This window comes from Ruditapes philippinarum, unplaced genomic scaffold, assembly GCF_026571515.1.
Source record: "Ruditapes philippinarum isolate M1 unplaced genomic scaffold, ASM2657151v2 ctg284_1_1_1_1, whole genome shotgun sequence".
NCBI lineage: Eukaryota > Metazoa > Mollusca > Bivalvia > Venerida > Veneridae > Ruditapes > Ruditapes philippinarum.
This window is the reverse complement of record NW_026865255.1, coordinates 150,777-177,777: the sequence shown is the minus strand read 5'-3', so window position 1 is coordinate 177,777 and position 27,001 is coordinate 150,777. Positions and strand designations below refer to the sequence as shown.

At 32.2% G+C, this 27,001-nt stretch overlaps 1 protein-coding gene across 4 annotated transcripts in view; it reads left to right on the top strand.

Moving 5' to 3' along the window:
• The window catches only part of LOC132728369 (RNA-binding protein 24-B-like), a 48,072-nt gene that overhangs the window by 10,596 nt on the left and 10,475 nt on the right, over window positions 1-27,001 (top strand). Inside the window, exons 3-4 of one of the 4 annotated variants that reach the window (XM_060714025.1) lie at window positions 11,576-11,687; window positions 16,146-16,176. In XM_060714025.1, coding sequence (XP_060570008.1) covers window positions 11,576-11,687; window positions 16,146-16,176 — 143 coding nt within the window. Of the gene's footprint in view, window positions 1-11,575; window positions 11,700-16,121; window positions 16,177-27,001 lie in introns of all 4 variants that reach the window. The other 3 variants (XM_060714024.1, XM_060714022.1, XM_060714023.1) reach the window with 3 other exon arrangements.

Below are 27,001 nucleotides of genomic sequence, written 5' to 3'. Positions count from 1 at the left end.
CGTCATAAAGCGTCTATTGATCATGACTGATTAATGGCGGTTGCTCTGTGTTATTTAGGAGATCAAAACGCTAGTTCCGTTTTTATTCCTCTAGTATTATGACACTAACGTAAAAATAAGGAAACATATGGCAAATTGAATTAATAGGGCACGAGAATCATCTCAAAGGGCCGGGCATACACATAAACACAAAACTATCACCCTCATGAGGTTTCGTCGTTTTTCTTGGATTGTACTTTTCTCTCTCCAGGAATGTTCTGTAGCTTAGGTATAAAGTCCTAGTTTTTGTGATTAGCAAGTTTTAGTGTGATTTTTAACAAATCACTTAGACAAATATGTAGAAAAAAACCGAGGCATCTGTAATAGACGTTTGTTTTTCCTTTAGGCCATGCCTTTTATACTAATTTGCTGATAGAAAAATTACGAAACGGTGGTTTTTCTATAAGAATTTACGTATTAAAGCCTTTAAGTAACTTTACAAATTTTATTGAAAAAAAAAAGAATCAAATTAACTCTATACTTGATTGTATTACATACATGCATGCACAAATGATTAAATTTGCATTAGTTCATTCATAGACCGTAATAGGTATTTAATGGAATAATACATTTGTGGTAAATGGAGAACCGATTTGATTTAATTCGCCCCAAAAAAGTATTTTACACTTTTAGGGAAGACATGTTCAATAATTGATAACACGGGGAGAACACGCTGCTATTTAAGAGGCATTTTAAAAGGTCAATAAGATCTTGTTCAAATAAATCTAAAAAAAATCTTTCGTGCTTTATATCATCTTCTATATTTAGTGCATGATTTTGTTTTAAGTAAGTTGACGTGCAGAACCTACAAATTCAAACTTTGGTGGAAGTGCAAAAGAGAATGGCAAGCACGGGTAACTTTTGGTCGATCATGACTGGTAGAGATACTTTTAAATTAAAAATTTTAAATGGACTCTATGCAGAAATCAAATCCATAAGTCTTGACGATTAAAGTATATTTGATGTCAAGTTATTTAATTATAAAGCATTTAGGACTCAGATTTCTTCGTACTCATTTTTTCATCTAATTTTATCTGTAACGCAGTTATGATTTCAGAATGCAGATGATATTGGCATCCTTCTAATTAACGAATACACGCAGTTAAAGAAAGTCATAAAATTGCAGGCGTTTTAACCTCTGAGGCCTGGCTGGATAAAAAAAAATGTAAAGCAACCGAAAAATTCAGTTTACCGAATACCTGTTTATTCAACTGGCATCTTGGAGTCATTACCAAGACTTTAATGCTGCGTTAGTTGAGGATCACAAGATTATGGTTCTTCCTTTTAACATTTCAGTGAATGCAATTGCACCGATTTCTTTTTCTTTATTTTTTTCTTTTGACACATAAATTAAGTATTCCAACTACTGAACAGAAAGTGTTGTTTTTTTCTCTAGATGAACCTGGTGCAAGCTATGTACAATGTTATTGTAATAAATGACTCATCAATCTTGTTCTGTTTACACGAAGCAGACAATTCCAGGACATAGAGATAACTGACATGGGCCATGCTTGAAAATAAATATATGAACTAAATGTACGGCCAATTTTCCTTATTTTTATCAAAATATTTGCTGATTTGTTTTGAATCTTTCATTAACAAGCACATCTCTCATTAGCTTCTATTTATTCACGTGCTCTTACCTTTCAAAAGTACCAAAATGAAGTCTGTTCTATGAAAGAGAGTCCGAACAATGGACTTCAGGTAACACTTTCCTATGTAACATAAATTCTGATTACTTTTGCTATCAAAATCACAGGTTGCAAAATTTAGCAGATAAAGTGTAGGAAAAATAATGATATACCTTTAATATTGAATCAGTTTCCATAGATTATTTTTATAATATGTTTTTATCAAAGTAATGGATTAATTTTTTCCTTAGATACCCCATGCCTGATTTATCTTACATAACGAGGGCGTTTTGAGATTATTTTCAAGAGGTCTAACCATTATACTTATTCGTAGAATCATCTCTTATATCCATAACACCATGACATACAAAACACGCTTCAGAAAAAAGCCGCCATTTTTTTCTTGTCACGTGATTTCACCGGTGTCGAAGGTGTCTGCTGCACTTCAAAAGGTTTATATTGCAGACTTATTAATTCCAATCAGACGGGAACCAGGCAATTTTTCAACGTTATCATAAGGACCTCAAACATGATGTTAAGTTTTTTAAATGTTTACATTCCAAATCCAAATGTTTCTGCAAACCTACTCTCAATGCTTTTCCGTTGAATAGTTGAATTTATCATTTCGTATATTATCGGGCACTTTGTTCAATTTTATCAAATGTAAACTTGGTAATCTATTTCGCTAGAGGTGGTCAAATGTTATAATAGACTTGGTTGGATATATCTTAAATTTATCATGATTGATTACCTTCACACTACAGTTACATTTTCCCTTACTGCGCATGCTCCTGCAAAGTTGAAATGCACTATGGGATATTCTTTCTCTGCCGTCAAGCAAAACGCATTGAGGCAGTTGTACTTCAGGTCTTCCAAAGACATTAAAGTGTAAATTAACAAGCAAATCCTCTCCAAACTGACCGTAAAATTGGGAACCTCAAAAACAAGTTTATGCCCTTAATTACGAGCTGTTCTGTGAAGAGCCATGTTGAACGCACGGAGGTCAAGATGCTATTTCTTATATTTTCCTTTGATATGTTTTTTTTTCATTGGGGGTAATAACACTTCACGTTCTGCAAATGAATTTGAGAACATTCCTGTCTTAGAATTTTTAGTACAATGTAATGATGTTAGATGTTAAACACCGGGGTATTCATTGCGTTCACGTGCCCTTGTGATAGAGTTTATGTAATAGTACAAGTGTTTTTTTAGAGCGAGTTGATGTTCATTTTAACTCGCTCTTACTAATAACATATCGTAACAAATAACCCACTTGGTTTTCTATGATGAAACTTGGTTCATTGTACAGAAAAACAAATTACCGAGGGCGAAAAGAAATTCTTAGGAATTCGAATACCCGCATTGTATGATGATGCTTAAAACACGCAATTAAGATAAATTTGAAATACAGTTTGTATCTATGCCCATGATTGTTACAAAACCGTGCATCTTTTTATGTAATTATTGAAAATAAATATAAAGCTACTACATTATTACAACCTTTAAAACAATCTACCTTTATCATACAAAATACTCACTTATCCAAAATGAAACATAATACCATATATGGTGTCCCATTAGGGCCATCGCGACACATATATAACCCAAAACAACGAAAACACGAAATTAAGATGGTGGTATAGATATAATGCTTCTAATCTTAGTTAATTTATTTACATATGTATTTTTTTAACATTCGAAACGTATGGATATGCTTAGATTAAAAGAAAAAAAACAATTACAAATAAAGCCCCAATAAAAAAAACTCAGAAACTCGTAGTTGCATTTTATTTTCATGGCTAAATAAACTAGAATTTTTACGCTGTTGCACACGCTGTTTAACATTAAACATTCGTTTCAAGTTAAATAGATCGTAAGTTCTCGGCTTTTTGTCTAATTCATAATCTATTGAGTTGGGTGCAATTGAAAGGAAATGCACTCGTTTGTATTTTAAGTAATTTCGACATGTTCAGCTATTCAAATTCTTGATCATTTTGTTGCAAATTTCTTTGAATATTTTCGCCTATGTTACAAACAAACGTTTGAACGCTATAAATTAAACACACGCGTGTTTTCTTTTAGTGTTTTTGACATGTTAAGTAATTTAAGCTGCATTTTTTCAGAACTTTGTCTTGTTTTTTTACCTCGGAGATGTTAGAACTATCTTGTCTTGTTAACGATGTAATTTGTAAAATTGAAGAATCTACGAAATATCGCTGCTTAGTTTGTTTTGGTTAAAGGTAAAAATGCCTGTTCAGAGCACGTGTTTCGTCTCAAAAATCCGTTTTCTCGCTTGCAATTGAGAGTTTAATTGTGTGTCGGGTCTATTATGTTGCTTTAAAAACAACATTTTCTATGGGCGAAAATATTTTAATGTAATTGCTTAATTAATCCCATGATTTCACTTCAGTTGGGTTCTTTTCTCGGCAATTAGACTCAATAAACAGATTCTTTTCGGCACTTAATATCGTCTGCAGTATTGTAAGCAAAATAGAAAGTTTTCATCTGTTTCAAATACAAGTGGCGTTCGTTTTTTGCTTTCTAACCTCATTAAATATGTCAGCGTTGTTTTATCTATGTCCTTTCCATTTCAACAAGGCCTGGTGTCAGATGATTTTAAATCTCAAGGCGAGCAATAAAACGCCTTGGGTTTTTAATAAAGTGAAAAAGAAACCTAGCTTTCTAAAAGCATTGAAAGATGGTCGTTTTCATGCTCGTTCGTGTGAGATCATTCATTATAGTGTTGATTTGTAAATTACTAGAAAAGATGTATATATTCTTTAAGCAATAAATGATGATGGTCTTTAGTGATGGAAACATATGACAGTGACCTTGTCTTCAGCACACACTATTGCTGGTGGAATTCCTGTATACAATATCTAAATACATGTATTCGAACAGAAAACAATGGCAGTGATTATTTTTATTAACCGCTTCTTATGCATAGATCCCTGACCTGTCTAATTCTAATTATCAGATGAGTGGATACAATAAGAATTTCACCACAACATATTTGTCAATAAAAGAGCACATGTCCATGTTTGAGGTTAAAACTATTGTTATTCAAATTAAAGGTCAGAGTAGGGGAAAGTCCTTTAATAAAATGCCTGAAATTAGTATCTTCAATTAAAAAGAAAATTCCAGAAATATGCTGCTTTTGGAGGGATATGGTCCTCTTAAAACAATTCTTTCCTAGGGAAAAAACACTAATACGTTCCAGACATTGTAGTCTATAAAGTCTGTATACCCCAGTTTTAGATCTCCGAAATGAAGTATTCTTAAGTGAAAAGTAAATACAAACCGACCTTCAAACTGGCATTGAAAGTTTACCACGTACTTCTTTACATAATAAAACTATGATTTTCCAAAATCCAAACACAGTACTCGAAGCTTATGCGTGTTTATACCTTTGAACTCCTTCACAAAAAGAAAAAAAAAAGATAATTTATAGCTATGATATAAAAAGCCAGGGCGCAAAAATTAGTCTTGTTAACTGGTTTTATTAATATGAGTACGTTTGTTAAATTGAATGTAATTGAAATGAGCCGAATGGAAAAAAGCAGTTAATAGTATGTTATAATAATCGTTCATTATTAAGATATTACGTCTCGAGTACATGACCTCGGGTAAGACCGTTCGTTATTCATTTAGCCGATCATGTCATATTACATACATGCACATGTATATCTATTCAAAACAGTTTAAAAGACGAAAACCATTTAGGGAAATTAGTTTTCATTCTGTCGGGGACGACATTTTTTTCGATAAGTATTTCTTTAGTAGGACAAGTGGGACAAAATGTGGTTAATATATGTATATTAACTTATTATAGTGAAGGTTGTATGGTTTGATAACTTTCTTGTCACAAATAAATGGAGTAAAGAGAATTCTAATTTTTAATGTCAAGTTTAAATGAATAATAACCAATGACATCACATGACCTTTCTTGATATGCAATGTATGCATATTATGTAATATAGATTATATTTTGTGACGTCATTTCATTATTGAATTTGAGCATGTGTTTCCTTTGAACTTTGGATTAGAATTTATTGGAAAAAAGACCAAATTTGCATAACTTAATGAAAATGGAACAAGCGTCTTTGATTTTGATACTTTAATGACAGTTACAATGCTTGTCTATCGCTTAAAACAAAGACAAATAATACGGTCGCTTAAAACAAATAAATATAATACGGTCGTTTACAATAAAGGCAAATAATACGGTCGCTTAAAACAAAGACAAATAATCACGTACGTTAAAACAAAGCGTATACCAATTTGCGCACTATCACTTTCGAAACATGCACAAATAAACTGTTACAATTATAGATTCACGTTTCATACTTCTGTGCCATAAATATAAGACAATCTAAGATACTTTGTCATTTCAAGTACTATAGTAGATTGTTCCCGTACACTGTTTGAGATAAAAGCGACGTATAAAAAGAAACAGAGTGCCTTGTACTCGTGTTATTGCGATGGTTGGTTCCAGGTCTGACGTTAGAGAATGGTCTGCGGCGTATAATGTATATAGTAACCAGAAATATAGGCTGATTAATGTGTACCATGCCCAATAAAATGCAAAAATAATATAATATCTGCGTCGTATAATTGTTTGCCTGGCATTTTAGAATATGAAGCAGCTTTTCTCATACACCTGGTGTAATGTTCATAGAGTAATAAATCGAACGTCTGCAAATTATAACGTAATAACGCAATAGATTTGTATGGAGATAATAAATGATATAACAGCAGTTATTTCTGAGGCGGCGTTCCATATAAACATACATTTTAAATGGCACATTTGCTACCCCAATAACCTTTGCTATATAAATGGCTGTAGTGTCGTTTGTATGAAAGATTTTAATGAGATACTTCATTTTAGATGTTAATATACAATATAGATTGACGTTATTTATTTTTCCAGGATTATTTTTGTTTTAAAATTGTATTTTGATATTAGCAGATGCTCCAATCTTGTTTGGAAAACGATTTATTCATTACTTTAACTTGAAATATTCTTATGAACATAAGCTAGTTTGCTTCTCGAAATTTCTTTTGTATATTTGATAAACGAGTTAAAGACTTTTTTCCCATGGTACCCACCCCGTTCAGAGATACTCTTTGACTTTTAAATCATAATTTAACATGTTTTATCAATAGCTTTACCTTATTTCACAGGAACCGCTGCTAACAAATGATGCAAATCTTAACCGCATTATAGAAACAAATGTTTCATAATTCCTAAGAAAAAAATACAAGCAGAAATTAAATTAGATGAGCCAAAACTTGCTGGCACATTTTGCACGGGATACCGTATATATTGAAAAATATCAAATGGAACCAGTTCATCTAATAAAGTCATTACCATTCCGTTAACTTGAGAATATGTAAAGCGTTCATGCAGCCCGTTATGAGGTTATGGGGATGAAGGCCATATTCAATGAGCAATTTTAGAACTTATGAGCTAGAAAATTGACTTTACTCATCCAAAGATCAATTAAACAATGTGCATTAACCGGTTAAAGAGGGCGTGCGCTCCTAACGCGCGGTAAATAAACGGCGCATTTCCTTTTAGTTTGAAAACCATTTTGCGGATTATAAACCGTTTTCTGCATTATTTTTATGGACGTTGTAGCAGTTGAATAAATAGAAAGTGCAAATTAAAGACGATAATTTGTTCCAAATCTTTTTAAAGCCTCAATTGATCGTATTTTATTGCCTATCATGAAGTTCTATCAAGTTGGTTAAATTAAGAATAGGTAATACTCATTCTTTACAATTCACAAAGTTAATTTAGCGTGCCATGACTTAAGCCAAATTTAAAAAGTTTTATTTACAATGAAGTATTCTATTTTTAGGGTTTTTAGTACAAAAATATATAATCCATGTATATTAGCCAATTGAATCAACGTTCTGTTTTCCCTAAACTCTCGCATCACATCAAATCGACCAAATCTTTTAGAAGTTGACAGGGGGCGCTGTAGATGGGATATTCAAACGCAATATATTTAAAAATGCATAGCATGCCTGTTAATCTGTAAAGGTCTGTGAAACGTTTCAAAATTGTTTTAGTACAAACTTTCTTACAGCAATAACCACAGAATATCCTATGTCCTTGAACGGAAGACGGAAGAAAAACGAAGAGAAGGGAATGTGAGAGAAAAGCCTTCGGAAATCGAAAAATCAAACTTGATTCCTGATATCTGTTCTCTGTAATCCAAAACTCATTTTAACATATGTTTAATCCTGACTTCAGTTCTCCTCCCACCAACGTTCTCTGCATGCTGGTTTAAGTTATTGGCACAGAAAACACTCGTAGTGAGTTTCATGAAATTTTATGGCAGAGTGCCGCAGATTTCCATCTATTATCCGGCTAATAAGTCAACGGTAAAACGCTGTATGAATAATAGATAATAAAGTTAACAGGAGGAGCGTGCTAATTCTGAATCCCAATGTTTCATTAATAGTAAAAAAATGGGAAAAGATTAAGTCTATTACGAATACATCTTTGAATCTATGTTCGCTTATAAGAAAAAATAATTTTGAAGTTTATCTGAAAATAGTCGGAAAATTAATAGATTTAATGATGTTCAGGATTAGAAGATTAGAAAGTTCTGCACGATTAAAAAAGTTTTTTGTTTAACAACCAGGTCTTTAACAATGCCAGGAAAGTCATATACAGTTAAACAGTCAAACCTGGTTTAAAGACCACCTCAAATAAAGATAACCCCTGCGAATAAAGGCCACTTTTTGATTACCTTCCATTAAAAAAAATGGAATAAAGTTAACCTCCAAATAAAGACAACCTGTATATAAAGACCATGATTTGTCTCTTCATCGAGTGGTCGTTATTCACAGGTTTGACTGTATTGATATTTTACTATCAAATGGCAACATATACATGCATTTTGAGCAAACACCTGTCATGTTTAACATTGCCAAGTCATACCCCTGCACCTTTTGTACCTTAATGTAACTCGATGGGCGGGTTTGAAAACCCGTTTACGTTTGCAGAGCGTCTTAAAGCTCTTCAAAGCCCATTCACAACAAAATTATCTTCGCTTATACCACTTTTATCCCGAATTTAAGTTTTTCAATCTTAAACAAACTCGAGCTACTTAGGTAAATATTCAAACATTGTATATACATTCAAATGTTGCGGCTACATTGAAAGTCGTCTGCAATTTTAAACCGACGTGACCCGGCTGTGAATAAAAGCCCGTATCATTCCTTTCACTAAACTTTTATGACGAGATTTGGCCATTTAAATACTAAATGTAACACTTTATCACTACTTTTAGGTCTGAATAGCTGACACTTATCAAAAAGCCAGCCGCTACTTGAATATGTCAATACCTCTTGTAAACTGTGACCATTAATTCAGGTCATATTTATTTATTACAACGGGAATAATCAAAAACTCATGCCGCCTTTTTTCACTTTCTTCAAAAATCTATCTATCTGGAAAAAGGTACTATTAGATTCTGCATTTTTTCTTTTTTTTAAACCTAAAAAATGGAAAAATTACATTCTGCACTATTTGTTTCACATTTTTTTTGTAATTGTCGCCCTTTTTTAAATGATGTCACCGGAAATGTAGCACGTGCTCAAATGCTGAGAGTATGTCGCTTTATAAAGATCCTTATGAGCAAGTTTTTAACTTGATTTGCTAAGGAGCATTGATCATGGATTCTTCTTTAGCTTATGGTTGTTTTTCATGATTTTAGTTCCAGCTAAAGTCAATTGCACACGGGATGACTTTATATTGATCTTGGATAAACCCAATTCAGTGGCTAGATGATATAACTTGTTTACATATTTGCTACATATACGAATTTTAAAATAAAACCTCTTTTTTCTCAATTTTGTATTTATTTTACTTAATACAACACAATCTGTTTGGTCATGATAAGTTACATACAATCGAAATTTTATAAAGAAGCAGACGACATGAAAAGCTCGAGTATATAACGTGTATATAAAATATAGAAATGACTAAAAAAATATAGAATTTGATATTCAAACGCGCATATTGGGATAATCCATTAAATCACAATAGCTTGATTAACAAAGCAATATACTTTGTCCATTCATGAACATTTCAATACAATATTATTCATCGTTGACGTCTCATGCTCTACCACCGTTTACTCAGTTAAGGTTCGTGAACACAGCGAAATGCAAACATTGTGCATAACTAAAAATGCCCCCTAGCCACTATAACATAGTAAAAAAAATAGACAGGAATAGAAATAAATTATATATCTATTAAAAAAACACTTGTCACGCATATTAATTTCAAAATATTTATTTTTTGTTTCCTAGATTTTTAATCATTATCAATATACATACGATACCGGTGCAGTGGAGGGTTGTTAAGTGTGTGTGGGTGTCTTTGAATATTAATAAAAAATACAGCTAAAATTTGACAAATGACCGCCCAGCATTGCAAATTAGTAAAGTACCAAACCCTCTCTGACATATTCATAATCATTGGTCGATAAAAAAATCCTGGATGCACTTCTGCCTGTGTTATAGTGCTTTGTATTTGCAACATATATATTTCCACCGATATTGTTTTAAGTCGATCACGTGTCTAGGTTTTAACGTGTCCGGCCTAATATCTCCAGTAAAACAAGACCAACGTTTAATTTTTAGTTCATACAAGTCGTTGTGCATTAAGTTATTTTAAATTATTCCACGGTGTCCTACTACCTTAATAAACTATTACGTTTTATGATCCGTATAATTTTCTATTTTACATGAATAAATCATTACTCATTGAAAATGTTTCTGCTCTGTGGCTTGCGTACAATATATAACGGGAAAAGACGGCATTATATAAGCATCGTGTATCTTGTCCTATAAACGGCCATTTTGTAATAAAAAAGCAAAATCAATATGTGATAAATTAAACGAAATATTTTTTCAATAGAGAATAATTAAACGAACTTTTTTTCAATAGAGAAAAAAAGGATTAAGTCACATCGTTTGCATTGAATAATTAACATGTAAGCAGAACCCTTCAGAATGTAAAATTAGTTTTTATGAACAGATATAATTCTTGTTTTATAGCAGCATGTAAAACAGCTCCGAATATCATCATCTAATTCACATAACTCCAAAAAAATCTCTCATCAAAGCAACTGATATTCGCACGCCGTATCTCGACACCGTACATATGTCATTACGCACGTGCGAACATAATGACTCAAAACAGTTAAAGACATTTTTTGCCAAGGTTGTTTCAAAATTGCATTATTTGAAAATCTTTCGGTTTAACATTCGTGTCTTCTTACTTGTTTGTTGGTATATCCTTCCGTTTTGTTTTTGTTTATTGCTATACGTTTTCTTTGATACTTTGTTGAACGACATTGTTTTTGTTTATGAGAATACGGTGTCTTTTAGCAACTTTATCGTTTTGTCTTCGTGGTACATTTTCATAACATTTTCAGTTGAGAAACTTTGTCGTTTTGTCTTTGTGGTAAATTTTTATAACATTTCCGGTTGTCGTTTTTGTTTTCAAGGTACATTTTTATAACATTTCCGGTTGTCGTTTTGGCTTCGAGGCACATTTTCATAACATTGTCGGTTGTCGTTTTGGCTTCGAGGCACATTTTCATAACATTGTCGGTTGTCGTTTTGTCTTCGAGGCACATTTTTATAACATTTTCGGTAGAGAGACTTTGTCGTTTTGCATTTTATAATTATTATGATACTATTTCGTTTATATTTGTTGATCATCTAGTATTTAAGCAACATCACTGTCCCCGAGTGCAATTAAAGATATGGGTTGTATCTTCTGTGACCACGTTTTCATACAGAATAATTTACGGTATTTCTATATGACTTGAATCATTTAAGATCATTTGGGGAATTCTTCATGTTTCTATTTTTAGGTTACAATGGCAAACAGAGAGGCAGCCGAGAGAGCATGCAAAGATCCGAACCCAATTATAGATGGCAGAAAAGCAAATGTAAATTTAGCCTATTTAGGGGCTAAACCTAGAGGTATATTAACAGGTGTGTTCACACCTTTTAGATTATCATTTTTTCTTATAAATGACATTTGTCTTTAAATCAAAGCTATTTTTTGGTCAGAGTTTCTATAAATAGATTTATTTTACGACATTGACATCATCATCAAGCTGAGAATGTATTTCTAATGCTTTTAAAGTATGTTGAAATAATCCCCCGCGTCGAAGAATGAGTTTTATTAATTCGATTGAAGTCATAAATATGAAACAGTGTATTTGTAACTCAAGTCTGTATTTTACACCTTACGGGCCATAAAATATTCATTATTTTGCACTAACTTGGCGATGCCGCAAGATCAGAAGAGCAAATGAGAACTAATTTAACAAGATAACGCTTTGATAAAAACATAATGACGTGATTTATCCCTACATAATTCATTGCATTTTTTATGAAAAAAGAATTTTAGTGATGCAATGTGACTTATGGACAGTTTTTGTTTGTTTACGCATGCCCAATGCAAAGTTTCCGGTAAATATTGGAAGAATGGCTGTCACTTTTATGTACAGCGTTTCTCTTTACTTACAAGGCGTAGAAGCTTTAACAATCTGTATGATTGATAGGTTTTCAATAAAACATTCCAAAATGAATAAGAATCCATTTTCAAAGTATTTGTCTGAAAAGTATTGACATATTTCTAGGTTATTAACAGAAGTTCCTCGACAAATAGAAGTTTAGAATACTCGAAAACGTGGAATTTGTTTTGTTATGCATCCCAAGGGGCCAATATCTTAAATCATATCTTACTTACCGGGCTTTCTCGCGATATCATGACTAAAACTACCTCATTTAAAAAGAGTACTCTGCGAAAGGGAGGTAATTTTAGATTAGTTCATAGATCCAATTGCTAAATATGAGCGTTTATTTGTAGAACTTTCGTACCGGTTACCATTGCTTTGGTGAGTTATAAATCTGACATATTAAATTTGACGTACAAAGTATGAACATTAGTGGTTTAACTCCTCACCTGACGTACAAGTATATCTTGTTTGCTAACAAACACTTCAGGCGCAATTAAAATATACTGTAAATCAAGACTGATTGAAAATGTGCACTCGGACAAGGTCTGTTTTACTTCCGTTTTTATTTGAAGTTTGGATATTTAAGTGGATTTTACCCATTTACCTGCAAAAGAAAAACAGTAACGCTATCCGAAGCACCTCTTTTTCTAACTTTATCCGCACCATTAGGTCTTATTTCATTCTTACAGTTTATTTCAATCGATGCATTTATGTGTAAAACATATACTTTAACATAATAAAATTCGAGGGTTAACAAATGCAAAAAAAACCCAAACTAATATTTAAATTTTTATTATGTCGGTAAGATACTATTCCTCGTGCATTAAGGCATGCAAATGACAAAAAAAATGCCGAATCAAATCCGACCTACCATTCTTGTTATCGAAAGCCATGTTCCATTATCAACAAAAATTTGGTTATTGTTATGTTATCAAATTATTTTTCCCTAAACAATCATTTGTCGTGAATTATCTCCAGTTACGATAAGAAATAAAGGTATCAAAAGTTCAGAGAAAATTCGTAACAAACCACTGTGGTTGTCAAGCGCGTCGAAAACACCATCAGAACACAAGATCTTGAAAAATTGCAATATATCAATTCATATAGCAAGCGTTCAAATACATTTTCCGTTAAATCATGTCAAATTAACGAAATGGAAGCGAGATTTTTCCTACCGACAGCTGAGTTCCTCTTCAGCGTGGCTTTATCTCGATTAAAGATTTCAGTAAAAATAATCATTTTATCTTTTCCCGACAACCTTCGAATTAAAACAAATGTTTTTCACCTGCTACTGAAGATCTTTCATGAGTTTGCCGCGATTACTTTTTACTTTACTATTGTTTAAGAACGTGCGTGGAAATAAAAAAGAAAATAGAACAGAGTGAAGTAATATATTGTTTCGGTTGTATATACGGATGTTTTGTTGAGAATCCTGACATCTTTAATTAACTACCGCATATATCAGCCCAGCTTTTTTAGTTTAGAAAATATAAAAAAAGAAAATCTTAATTTAGGTGTTGACAAAGCATTAGTTTGTAGTACATGAACGTAGCTGATTGTTTTAAAATCAAAGACGTATGAACATTTCGCGAACAACGCCATTCTGGGAGTTATATTCGAGGTCTTCTCCCATTTTTATTTTGTTTTGTTTTTGATATATGGTAATTTATATCTATAGTTTAAATGATAATTAACTGTTGGAATAGTCGTCCGTTTTACAATGATTTTTAAGGAAAATATCAACACTTAACACAAAATAAAATATCATTTTCATTCGTACGGAATTTACCGAAAAAATACGGAATTTACCGGGAAAACATGCCGGAACTCTACGGGGCTGTTAATGGATTAAAATACCTTTAAATCTAGCTGTAAGATTAAGATAATCCTCGATTGGTGTTAATGTTGTCATATCTTAGCTTTTCTGTTTCATAAATTAGCATAACCTATTCATCCGTTCGGTGATAAATTAATTTTATTTCGTCATTAACCGACGGATCTGTGTCTTCGACACGCGATTATCTTCGCGGAAGGTGTTAACTTCTTGTACGTCGTTCTGGGCCTGATAAAATCTTTAAATATCATGGAATACAGAAAAATTGATAAAATTGAAGTAATATTTCAACTTTCACATGTTATATAGAGTTGAATATTAGCGCCTTTTGTTATTTTTGTACAAGTTCTCGATGGCCAATCTTTTGTCAATATTGAAATAAGAAAATTACATTTTACTGCGTGTCAATAAAACATTGACATTGCCCATCGTCTGCGTTGAAGGCTTTTTGCTCACGGGGTCAATAAAATCTTCAAAGGTATTTGAATTTCAAATAATTATCATCAGTAGTGCAAATATAATGAAACTTTGTGGAAAATTGGACGCAAATATGTCCTAAACTTTGTCATTCATTCATGGTAATTTTTTTCTACACCTGTTAGTGCAAAATATGAATGATTTCAAACATGCTTAAAAGGTGATGATGATGATGACGATGATGATTATGATGATGTGGATGATGATGGCGATGATAATGCATTAATAATGCGATACAAATTTTCAGTATATCATCTTTATCAATATATTAGTTTCGTTTTAACCGTAGATTAAGTTTTTAAAATTTATATTATTTTTAAAGTACATGGCTTTCATTAATTTGTTCCCAATCAACTATCCTAATCGAAATATTGAACTAATCACGTAACCTTAATATTAAATATTTGGCACTTGATACACATAAGTGGGACATCTTTTTGTTTTATGTAATATATTCATTAAATAACATTTCGCGTTAATTTGGACGTGTTCGTTACTTTCCGTTTATTTCTGTATCCATTTTTCAACTCGACAGAATTTTCTCTGGGTTCTGATAATATAAATGCTTTTTTACTTTTTGCATTTACGGAAAGTGACGAAAAAACTTTTACGAGCTGTAAAAGTCGGTGACTTCAATTATCTTTTGAACAATAAGTTCTTTTTTATGAGAATGGGAAATTACATTCTTTTGCTCTACTTGCAAAATGTTCGAGCTTTCTTATCAAATGATTTGGCATCAAATTTGTCCCGGTTTAACAAGGTCAAAGACAAACATGCTGGGACGGTAATTCTAAAATTGGAAAATCTGTCATTTTTTATCCGTTTTAAATAACACTATGTCAATTTGACGTGTAATATTCAATAGCAGTAAAAATTGAGTGTTAAAAATTGCTGTTTTACGACGTTTTGTAAGTCCATTTCGGATAGTTGATTGGAAATTCACATTGAGGAACAAAATCCTATTTTAATAACCCCTCTTTTCATGGCACAAACCCCTAGACACGCCCATTTATTAACACGTGTGCTTTAAATTATATGATGTTTTTCCTATTACGTAGAATAATGTGTAGATATTAAAGCACGTTTAATGCTTTATTACATATACTCGGCAAACAAAAATAAATGATAAAAAGTATATAATGCATATAAATATCTTTGGACTGTTATTATATACATATTAGGCTTATCATAAACAAGCACAGAAAAAAGAGAGACATAAATCAAACATAACATAACGTTTGGAGAGCATTCTTTTAGTACATATATCTTCCGTTACTTTTAACTATTTCTTCAAGGAAGGTGACTAGATCGATTTTAAATGACTAAAGCTAATGCTATATTTTCTTATATGCATTATATTTGCCGATTCTATTTTTCCACATCCCAGCACCTTAATAAGTTTGCAAAAAAGTTACATTTTTACATTAATCGTAAAGTAAGAGAAATGTGTGGTATTAAAGTAACGTATTGTCTCGGTTGTTACATGTTTATCAATGTAAGGTGCTGGGGTGTTTAAATCACGTCGTTCATCTAACCTCCCTACTCATCAACATAACCCAAGCATGTCTTTAATTACAGCTCTACCACTTGCTATTAAAACAGGAATACCAGGCGTGCTCCCTGGACAATTCGGGTAAGTTCGAGTTTCTTTTCTTCAATATCCCTTTGTTTTAGATTAACCTTCTCAAGTTTTAGTATTCATAAAGGGTCCAGATATGTTTCAGAAATGGAGATATATGTGTAAATATGTTTGGTTTATTAAGTGAGTTGTTTATTTAAAATTACTTTTGTCAATTAAATAAAATTTAAATAGTTTTAATCACATCATGTTGGGAAAGCTTTGCTTTGTCTATTTTTGGAGTTTTCTGGATCATATTCCTTCAAAGCTTTTTAACATTTTTTTTCATATTGCTTTTTATATAAAATGCGCAAATTCTCCTCTTTGCTATAGGTTAGAACTTAGAGACCTTTTTAATGGAATGCTTAACTTTTAGAGCCCGCAAATTGGAAAATATTTAACCCAAAAAAATGGTTGCTGGTTCCCCTGATAAAGTCTCCTGTGACCGGGAGACAACCCATAACGATTTAACCAACAAATGTTTGTCATTATATGTAAATGTTGAAACGCATGTTCATGGCAATCATTATACATGTATTAAATGTTTTTCTAATAAAGAAAATTTTTAGACTGCTAACAGCCGAGTACCAGAGGACAAATTTCACAAAATTTGAGATGCTCTCACCACATGTTCATTTTATAATTGAGCCGTGTCACGACTAAACCAACATAATGGGTTTTCGACCAGCATGGATCCAGACCAGGTCTGATCAGGATCCATGCTGTTCGCTTACTAACCCTATTACAAATAGAGAAACTGATAGCGAACAGCATGGATCCTGATCAGACTGCGCGCATGCTGATCGCAAACGCACTATGTTGGTTTTGTCATGACACGGCTTATATGTATTTAACAATATGGTATGCCTCAGCTTGTGATATTTTGACAATTGTGCTTTTCATGAATAGTTACAGTTGGACATTCTTTATTTAACATGATCCGTTCAGTCAATTTTACGAACTAAGTAATGCTCTGTTTACAAATTGTCTAGTTTTAAAAGCTCAAAACGCACCTGCAAATTTGTTTTGTTCTTAATTAAGTATACAAGAAAATTGGGCATTTTAAGTACCCCCATTCTTCAGCACGTAAAACTTTCACCGAAAGTACATAAACAAAAATTAAGGAATATAAATATAAAAACATATGTCAGAATCCAGCCAGAACAAAAGACAGGTGTGAAACGTCTAACTGGAACTATTTCGTTTGGTTATACACAATATGATGATAGAAAGTTGGCGGAAGTTATATTATTAATCCGCCATTTATTAGTAAACTATTTTTCATGACTTAATCTTTTAATGTAATATTTTAAAATTATTTTTCATTTGATTTCTTTGCGTTTTATTTCTCTAGAAAAGAATAAAGGCTAAAGTTAGGTCTTTAGTTAAGATATTTGCGCCTTTTTGTCCGAATGATAGACTACAAAGAACTATTTGATTTAGATATTGTTTTATGTTCCTACGGTAGAATATGGCCAGCCTGATTTGACGCAAGGTCACCCATGCCATGACACGTCATAATGTCACGTGACTAGAATACCAACATGGCGGCCACATGTGAATATTGGACACCATAAGCAGACATTTCCGGTAGCGTTCTAAAGCAATTTAGAACTTGTTTGAGTTGGTGTGATGTTGATTAGTTTGTTTTTTCCATCATTTTCTCTCTCTCTTTCTTGCTTGAAACGTGTTACTGATCGACATGTGAACTGATTTAAACTTGGCATTAGTCGTTCATGTTGGCTGAACAGTTTAGGATGGTGCTGTGACAATTTAGTGATTTTTTTTTTTTTTTTTTTTTTTTGCATTTTTTTTTTTCTTTATTTTTTAATTCCCGTTTTATAGTGTGGTCCATTTAAAGCGTGCAGTGAAAATCGTTGGCACTGAATATTTATTCCGTTCGGTCAAATTTTGTGAAATTGTTCCTACTAAGCACCGAGTACTAACATTGTTATTCAGATTTGGTTTTTTTCTATTTATAGGTTTTTTTTTCATTCGGAGAGACTCGGTGTTTTCCGTGAATGCTAATGCAGTGTTCGGAAAAGTCACGGAAAAGACATTGTCTCATAGTTGAGCCCCATGTTTGAAAGATCATTAATGTTGTTACTATTTTTAAAAGAAACTTGAGTATTAATTTCATTTGAAGAAATTCTATTTTACTGTAGATCTATATCTATATGTTGACAAAGTAAAACGTTGTTTTTTAACGTTTTTTTATATTTACAGATATAAATGAAGTAAAAAAAATAAATATAGCTATACTTTTTGTGTGACGCATGAACATTTCAGACATGGGCTCGTCGGAAAAACAATTAATTGTTTATTGGCAAAACATACGCTATTATTTCTATCTTTGCTCAAAATTTGAAATTTGTACGGCTAATCTTGGGGCGTTTTCATTTGGTTAGAAGAACAACCTTTTTATTTCTTTTCTGGGATGAAAGATAGAAATACTTTATGTTTTGGCATGCTATCAGTTCACATCTACCATTGTTAGTAATCAGAGACGGCCTCAAACATCTATTTATAATAGACATATGTATAAAATGCCCTTTCAACGTCATATGTGACGTCATTATATTTGACTCCACCCTTTCAACGTATGTGATGTCACGACGTATCAAAACAAGAACTGAATACAAAATGTATAGATGTCGTGTACATAAACTGTAAAAAAGTAAACCATAAAATGTATAAAGATCAGCAGATCAAAATCGTTAAATATTTATTATTTCTATAAATATGTGTTAATACTTTAGGTAAATTAGAATCTACAGCTCTTTGCGCACGCATCTACGTCTTTGTTTTGATACAGTCAGACATGGAACCCAAATGATTTACTCACCTTAACCTATTCTAGACATTGTATTCTTGTCATCCAAAAAAAAAAATTAACTGGTTGACAAACTAAGCAAATGTTTCCTCGGCCCTCTCGTCCGTTTTATTTGTTTGTGCAGACGAAAATTGAAAAAGTCTGTTAGCCAGAGACAAATCGATCCTATATACAAGGGCAAATATTCGAAGTAAATAAAAAGCTTCGAATTAAAACATGCGTAATCAATAATAGTCTTTGAATTAGACTCCGACTTGACTTATTGCTAATTTCACATATCGGTTCTCTCTGTTGTATATGAAAATATGTTTATAGAAATGTATGCATGTTTATACGATGTTGTAACAAAGATTAGTGCTAGATGATTTTTTAAAGAGATATAATTTATGTTTATATTTATGTCAGAAAATTATGTCTTAACATATCAGCGGCTTTGTGAATGCTAAATAATCGATGTTTATAACTGATGTGTGAAAATATGATTCCGTCAACCTATTTTATGCTAGGTTGAAACTATAATGAAATACCTTTAAGAATAAAATGTCATCATGATAATTTCGTATTTTTTTAGAAGAAGAAAATAAACAACAACACATTCTAATCGATTTCAGTGATTTAATGCATGTCAATAATACAATAGTAAAGTCATTAATATATAGTTTTTTATTTCTATCGGCATTGACTTTCACTTTTTTAATGGTAATAAAAAAAGTACCGCCATGAAAGTTATGAATAAATAAACAGTCTATTGTTGAGGGTATGGTGATACCAATGGCTGTGATAGTTTAATGTTCCCGATCTAGATGATTAATTACCCGTAAGAAAATAACAATTAATGGTGAATTGTGAATGGAGATTTTTATGTGAAACAATGTGCAGACAATTTCTTTATTTGTAACCATTGATTTGAACAATGAAAACGGTCCTTCATTTATTTCATTTATAGATTAACTTGAAAAGGGAACGGATAAACGTCAAAGGCCGTTAACGAACTGAGTCCGTTCTTTAAAATATAATACTGCAATATTTAGTTACAATCCCCGTATTCAATAAATGCCATTGTAAATAAGCTCAGAAATCCATATTTTGTCAAATAGTTTTGAATTATTTATTTGATCGGATATGAAATGACGAAGCTGTCTTTTTGTCTAACTGCCTTTACTCGTTACTCGATACATACAAAATGCAGAGGTTCTCTAAAAACGGTATAGACCGGGTCTATGGCAGCTTTTATCCATTTATTTTCTTCTCTGCAGTACTGATCTAAATACGGAAAAAAGTACGCTTATTGGAAAATATTACGCGTACATATAAAAGTTTAAATAAAGTTTCCTTTTAAAAGGAAAGGCTTGCTCAGTTGTGCCATCATCCCATACCTTTAAAAAAAATTTTGTTTCAATTTACTATCACAATTATTTTGTTTCAATTTACTATCACAATTTTTTTTTGAATTACGGCATTTCATTTTGTATATCATAAAGGGTTTATTTAGTTTTTGTTGTTGTTTTTTTTTTTTTTTTTTTTAAAGTTACACTTTTAAAGGGATAGGAAGGGGAAGCCCAAGATTGGACGAGCACCTGTGTCCATTTGTTTGAGCACCAGTGTTATGCATGCAAATTCGGACAAAAGAAGTACCAGAAGTCCACTGATTATAACTGAACAGGAATATGCTGACGATAACAGTAACAACTTTTTTTTGTAAAAAACGAATATTTTTGTCAAGAACGATTTGAAACCTTTTTCTCTATTGTATGAAACTAATAAAGAAAGTAATCAATCACGTTGGGTTGTTGCATTGTGACACTGAGGCTTAACATTATAAGTTGAAACGAGTAGACAATCTCATATACAAACTCTTCAATCACGTCACAGCAAAATGTTTCTTAAAGTGCTATTTCTTATAATAATAATAATTATCATTATTATAATTATCACTACGGGACAGTCGCCGAACTCGCTGGCTTTAGCTTGCTCGACTATGGATCACACGTGTATATTACTTGTTTTATAATGCATGCTTACGTGTCTTCGTGTAACAACTTCATGTTTATCTTTCTAAAGGCTCTCACAATGCCGTGTATCAGTTTTAAGGAAAAAGTAAACAAGCTTATGTCAATGAGAATAACATGGTCGATGGTCAAAGAGACTACGATTATTTATAGAGCTATCGTTCGCTCAAGTAGTTCGTAACTAAAAAGTAGAGTTTTTACAATGTTGAGATGGATTCCCGCAGCGATGTCAAGTTGTCTCAACAACTAAACAATCTGTGAACGATTATTGATTAGCGTTTATTGATGATCAATAAAAAATAAAAATGAATTACCCGAAAAATGACGTTTTTATGCAAACTTATTGAAATATATCATCGTTTAACGATTTTGCATGAATGTGCATGATTACCCGAATCTACTTGCCCCCTTTTCGACGTTTGTCGGACACTCTTGAACGTTTTTATTGATTTTCATAATTGATTCATTTCACGCGCACCGCTTGCCACGTGTTTGTTACGTCATTATCGGTAACACGAGACAAATGTGCATTTCTGCTGTCCCCCGAGACGTGTAGAAACATATGTTGTTCGTTATACAGATAATAATCTGCGATAATTTTTATCAAAAGCAAACTTTTGATAAATATTCATATTATAACAGATGAATTAATCGCTATTGAGAACTCCAGTTTATACTTTTGTGTGATTATAACAGTATTGGAGTCGTCAAACAAATTCTTTGTGATATAATATTAAGTTTATTAAATGAATTTCTTAACAATGGGAGAAAGACGGGCGAAAATAAGTTTAAAAGTACAATGAACAGAATTTCAATATTTCCTTGTGTATTTCTCCCTTACACACTGGTATTGTTAATTGTCTGGGAAAATTCTTGGAACACGTAAGGCAGATGTATTTTGGACTTTTTTGCCGGATAGTACATATAAAAAATCGGCGAACAAAGGCACGAAATGCGCGAATTCTAACTCCAATTAAAATGAAACGAGATAGTTCGTTTGTGCAAATTGGTTATTAAAGGCTCACCCCCACCTACTGGATAAATTGTAATCACTTCAAAACGAACACTAAGCTCTGAAGTCGGATTATCTAGTAGTATAACAAGAGATTTATACGTTTTCTGCATTTTAAAACTCCCCGCCCCTGTGTTTTATATATGAAACGGTAACGCGTTAAAATTAATCCAAAATTATTCCCGTACAGTTACGTACTCGATTTGTATCAATAGCACTAAATTTAATGGCAAAAAATTTCGGCCTGTAATATTTTTTCCACACATCATCAAAGGGCAAATCATAGAATCAATGCACATTTGCCAATTTTAGATCCGGAGTGCTAATTCGATAAGCTAAATCATATTATTAAAACGAGTTCAACATTTATTTAGCTCATTTGTGATGGCCCAATAATCTGGAAGAAATTCTCGGTTTGTTTTGATAAATTTACTTCAAATGTTATTATATATATATTTGCACAATCCTAATTTCTTGAATAAATAAATTTACATGACCTTCTTATAGGATCAGAGTCGGCGAATCAAAGAGAAACACATTTGTGCTGATTTTCTATTATTATGATCTACTGTGCCACGTATTATGCATTCGATTAAAATTGTGGAACATATTCTTTCTTAAAACATACTTACGTAATCAAGCGCGATCGATGACACATTTTATTTCGTGACCTTGACCTTTAGAAAAAGCGAGAAAACTTTATGTCCAAAGCAAATAACAGAAAAAAAATGAAATAATTGCAAATGCTTTAAGATGTGAACGAAAACAGATTGAAGTTTGTTTTCATTTAATATTTGAATGTGATTTTTCTGTGTTGACATAACTTAAATTAAATCTGGTTGAAATAGGCCGATTTGAGCCGCCTGTGTCAATAATTTGGTTTAAGGACTGAAGATTGCAAAACTTCATAAGGAATGAAAATCTTTTAAAAAGAACATCTGTTTGAATTTCTTAATAGCATGAAAGGAACTTCAAAATGCATCCATGTTATTTCTTATTTCATTGTGCGTCTTTTTTGAAGTTTGTCTGTGTCATTTCTTTGTAATTATGCGTAGGAATTTTGTATATAGTTACATGTATTTCTATAATCTACCTTACTGAATCAGACACCTTAAAAGGTACAATTAAACTATATTAATTTTCCTCTTTTGTTTATGTTGCCATGATTTTCGAAGTATTAAATATAACTGTAGCCGATACCTTTTGCTAAGTAAAATTCATGTCAATCAGACATGACAAAAATGGAGCAGACGATAAAAAAATTGCCCAATGGCGTTACTTCTTTCATGTTATCACATCTGTAAGTCAAATACGGGCATTCAAACTTTCTAATATTTGTCAATAGAGAAGTTAGACACATTTCATGATAACATTGTGATGTTTTTGACTAAATGAGTCGCTAAACAAAAACACTCTATTCATTTAAACATAAACGTTGTCGGTTAATTTAGCAACCCTGGTATTTCTACATACATTTTGTTCCTTTTAAAGTAGACATATATATGTACACAAACTTTTAATGTCTGACAAAATTAGGCATGTAGATTTTCTGTAAAGTCTTTAAATTTCAATGAATGAATGAATGAATGAATGAATGAATGAATGAATGAAAGAAAGAAAGAAAGAAAGAAAGATTGAACGAAGAAATGAAATCAATCAATCAGTCGATTTATTAATTTATCAATTAATCAGTCAAACTATGTTTTCAACTTCTATTAATAATTGTGTGTGGTTATTTTTTGTTCCTAATCATAATGAAGAAACAATTTTGATGCCGAAGAAATTATTATCTTTGAGAATTCAAGATGGAAAGGCATTTTACAGATAGTTTTACTTAATGGTCGGACTGTTTTAAAAGCGTCAATGTTCCTGTAATATTTCGATGATAATGTTGTAAATTTCTTAGCCAGATCTTCTTTATTTTCTTTCCATTCTTTTCATCAAAAACTTTCACTGCGTCTTGTTTAAACGTTTAAAAATGGTTTTGCAAATTTGTTCTAACTCAACGCATTAGTTCTGACTCGCTAACTATAAAATGGAAAACACATCTATTTAGCAATTTGCACCTAAGTTTTTGTTTCACGATAAACCGAGCGTCCCAGGGGAAGTAATTTACTTTTAAAAGTGTGAAACGTCGATGTCTGCTATACATCATAGAGGGGTTTTCACAACGTTTTCTGTCAAATTATGGATATTTGAAATAGCTTTTCCTTGTTGTTTCAATTCCATTTAATATTAGAATGATTTTCCAAGAGTCACGCATATGTGGAGACCGAATTTAGGACAGAGAAATAAGCTGCCCTCCCAATGGAATTTGATAACAATATTCAATTGCCTTTGCTGACACGTTACTTAAAGTGGGGGGAAAATATTGGTTTTGGGAAAATTGTAATAAATACAAGTTGTCGTAACTGCAGACCGCTGAAAGAAATTGTAAGGCATTTTAAAGCGTTTGCAGATCAAACGATTGAGTTTATTGAACAATGCCTAATTTTCCAATACAAAAAGCTTTCAGTCATATGAAATTTTTTTATATCACTTTACAATTAAGCTGCTAGTAATTCATGTTGCTTAATGTCTGACTTTCTTTCGGCTTTTTCAAAACAAGAAATTAATATCGTAAACAGCGTATTATTGAAATTGACATATCAGACGAATTTGCTGAACGAAAAGCAATTTACTGATAAGCCTCTTGCTATTGATTCTGTCACTTCACTAGCTTTGAAGTTCTTTTATAGCTATTCGACTATTGTCTTTCCAATTAACGAGTTTCTCATCGCTGCACACGTGCGCACGTGTAACATGTGATCCCATGTTTCCCAGTCAATCAACCCCTTTGCTGAAACAACGGATCCAATTACATATGCAAAGAGCACTCTTTGCACGTGCTCACCTTTCGGAACTGTTCTGTTTAAGATTCGATCTTATGTATTTGAATCTTGATCAGCAAACAGACCGTTTGGTTTTGGAACTTTGGCGGCGAGTGTTTTTACTTTATTTACATCTGATAACATCTATGGACCGACTGTTTTCACAATATTTATATGGGTAGAAAGTAACATGACCTGGCTGACACCGTGTTAAAATCATTGAGAATGTTCTTGATATAACGTGTGATATCCTACACCTATATTTCTCAGAGAAGGGCTAATTCAATTTGGCTTAGACGGGTGAGAGTATTTTTTATTAATACCGTGGTTGGAGATCTTTTATCATGCATATCGGTGTCGGTCAGATCAGAATCTAGTTTTCTGGAAAGATTAATACGATGCTTGTAATCATTTCTATCAAAAGAAACAGCGCCATGGGTTCTTAATAAGAAAAATAATTGTTATTATCACGTGGTTCAGATAAAAGACCATAGTATCCTTTTCGTATATATGAAACCGACCATTTTACCTTTCCATATAACATTCCCCTTTCGCGCCTTTTTCCCATTTCGCAAAAAAGCTTCTGTCATTACATAACCGTCATTTGAATCCAGAGTGCAGAAAAATTATTCTGTCAATATTTGCTAAGTAAAAGGATTTTTAATTTGTTTATGCAGGAAAAAAAGCCTTTTCACGTATGTTCTGAAGTATATATGTTTTTAAAGAAAAAGAGAAAAAAAGGAACGCTAAGTGAAACTTTATACAGTGCTTTTTTTCTACTTTTGGGTTTAAACACTTTTCAAAATTTGTTTACATGGAAGAAAAGATTGACAAATACAACGGGTATGTTATTCGTATAGGAAATATGTGAGGTTAATTAAGCAACGGGGACTCTAGCCTGCGAACCACATGATATGGCCAACGTCCAAAATATTTCTGAGTAAATGTTATATTCCTTTGTAAAAACCGCTGCGAAATAATGATAAGTCATTGTTCGCTAATTGAGAAATAGCATTCCAATCACTTCATGCCAGTTGTTTCATGTTTTACTTAATATAATGTGTAACCGGTAAGATGTCATAACCGAAATGTGTGCGAGTCACGCGGATTCGAATATTTCTATTCAGGAGCTAGGTTTATTGTCTTCCGAATATTTCGGTTAAAATGTATGATGCATTTATTTTAGTGTAAAACGTATGGTAAAAAGTCATACAAATTGATTCATGTAATACATGTAGTTGGTATGATATACATATTTTATGTAATTAAAGTTAATCTCTATTTTTTTTACTTTTTGGACTGATTGTATCCAACTTGATCGATCACATGCAGAATGAAAATGCCGATTTGAAACATGTACATTCATTTTTAAGAGTGCTCGCATACGTATTTGATAATGGAGTTTTTGTTTTTCATTTAAAATGGCCGCTATCTCGTAATAACTGGCAAATCTCAAATCGTCCGGTAAATTGGGCTTTTGATTAAGAACAGCCGTTTCAGCTTTAACGAAGAAGTCAGGAGCGTGCCGTATAATTACCAAAGTACTTAAAGTATTTATTGTTAGAGATAACAAAGTAAATTTCATTGAAGTAATTCTCAAACATAGCAATGTTCAACAGGCCAGAAACCGAAGATATGCCTAAGTGGGGATTTTAGGTTATAGATAAAATTTACTATAAACGAGCCAGAAGATCGTCTAGTAATCTGTTACCGAAAATAAACAAGCTGGATAGTTTCGCGTATTTCCATAAATCTTTTCGGGAAATGTCATTTGAAATAATCGAGTACCATTTGGGGAATTATTGTCTTAGACAGGCATATACTTTGATAACATTTGGTATGCAAACACAGGCATATTTTCTTCAAGATTTTAAGTTAGTGTAATACGGAACGGGCTATTGCTATATAATTTAAACACTTGTTTACATTTTTTTTTAATTTGTAGGCTAAGGTCTGTTTGCTGGCTCATCTAAGTAAACGCAAGATGTTTAGAATTTGGGCATATATCTTACAAAACGACATGACGGTTTACGTTTTACTTTTCGCCAGAATAATTTCTTTCCCTCAAAATGAAGGGATAATAGGCAGAGCAAGAAACATTAATTTGTGTAATAGT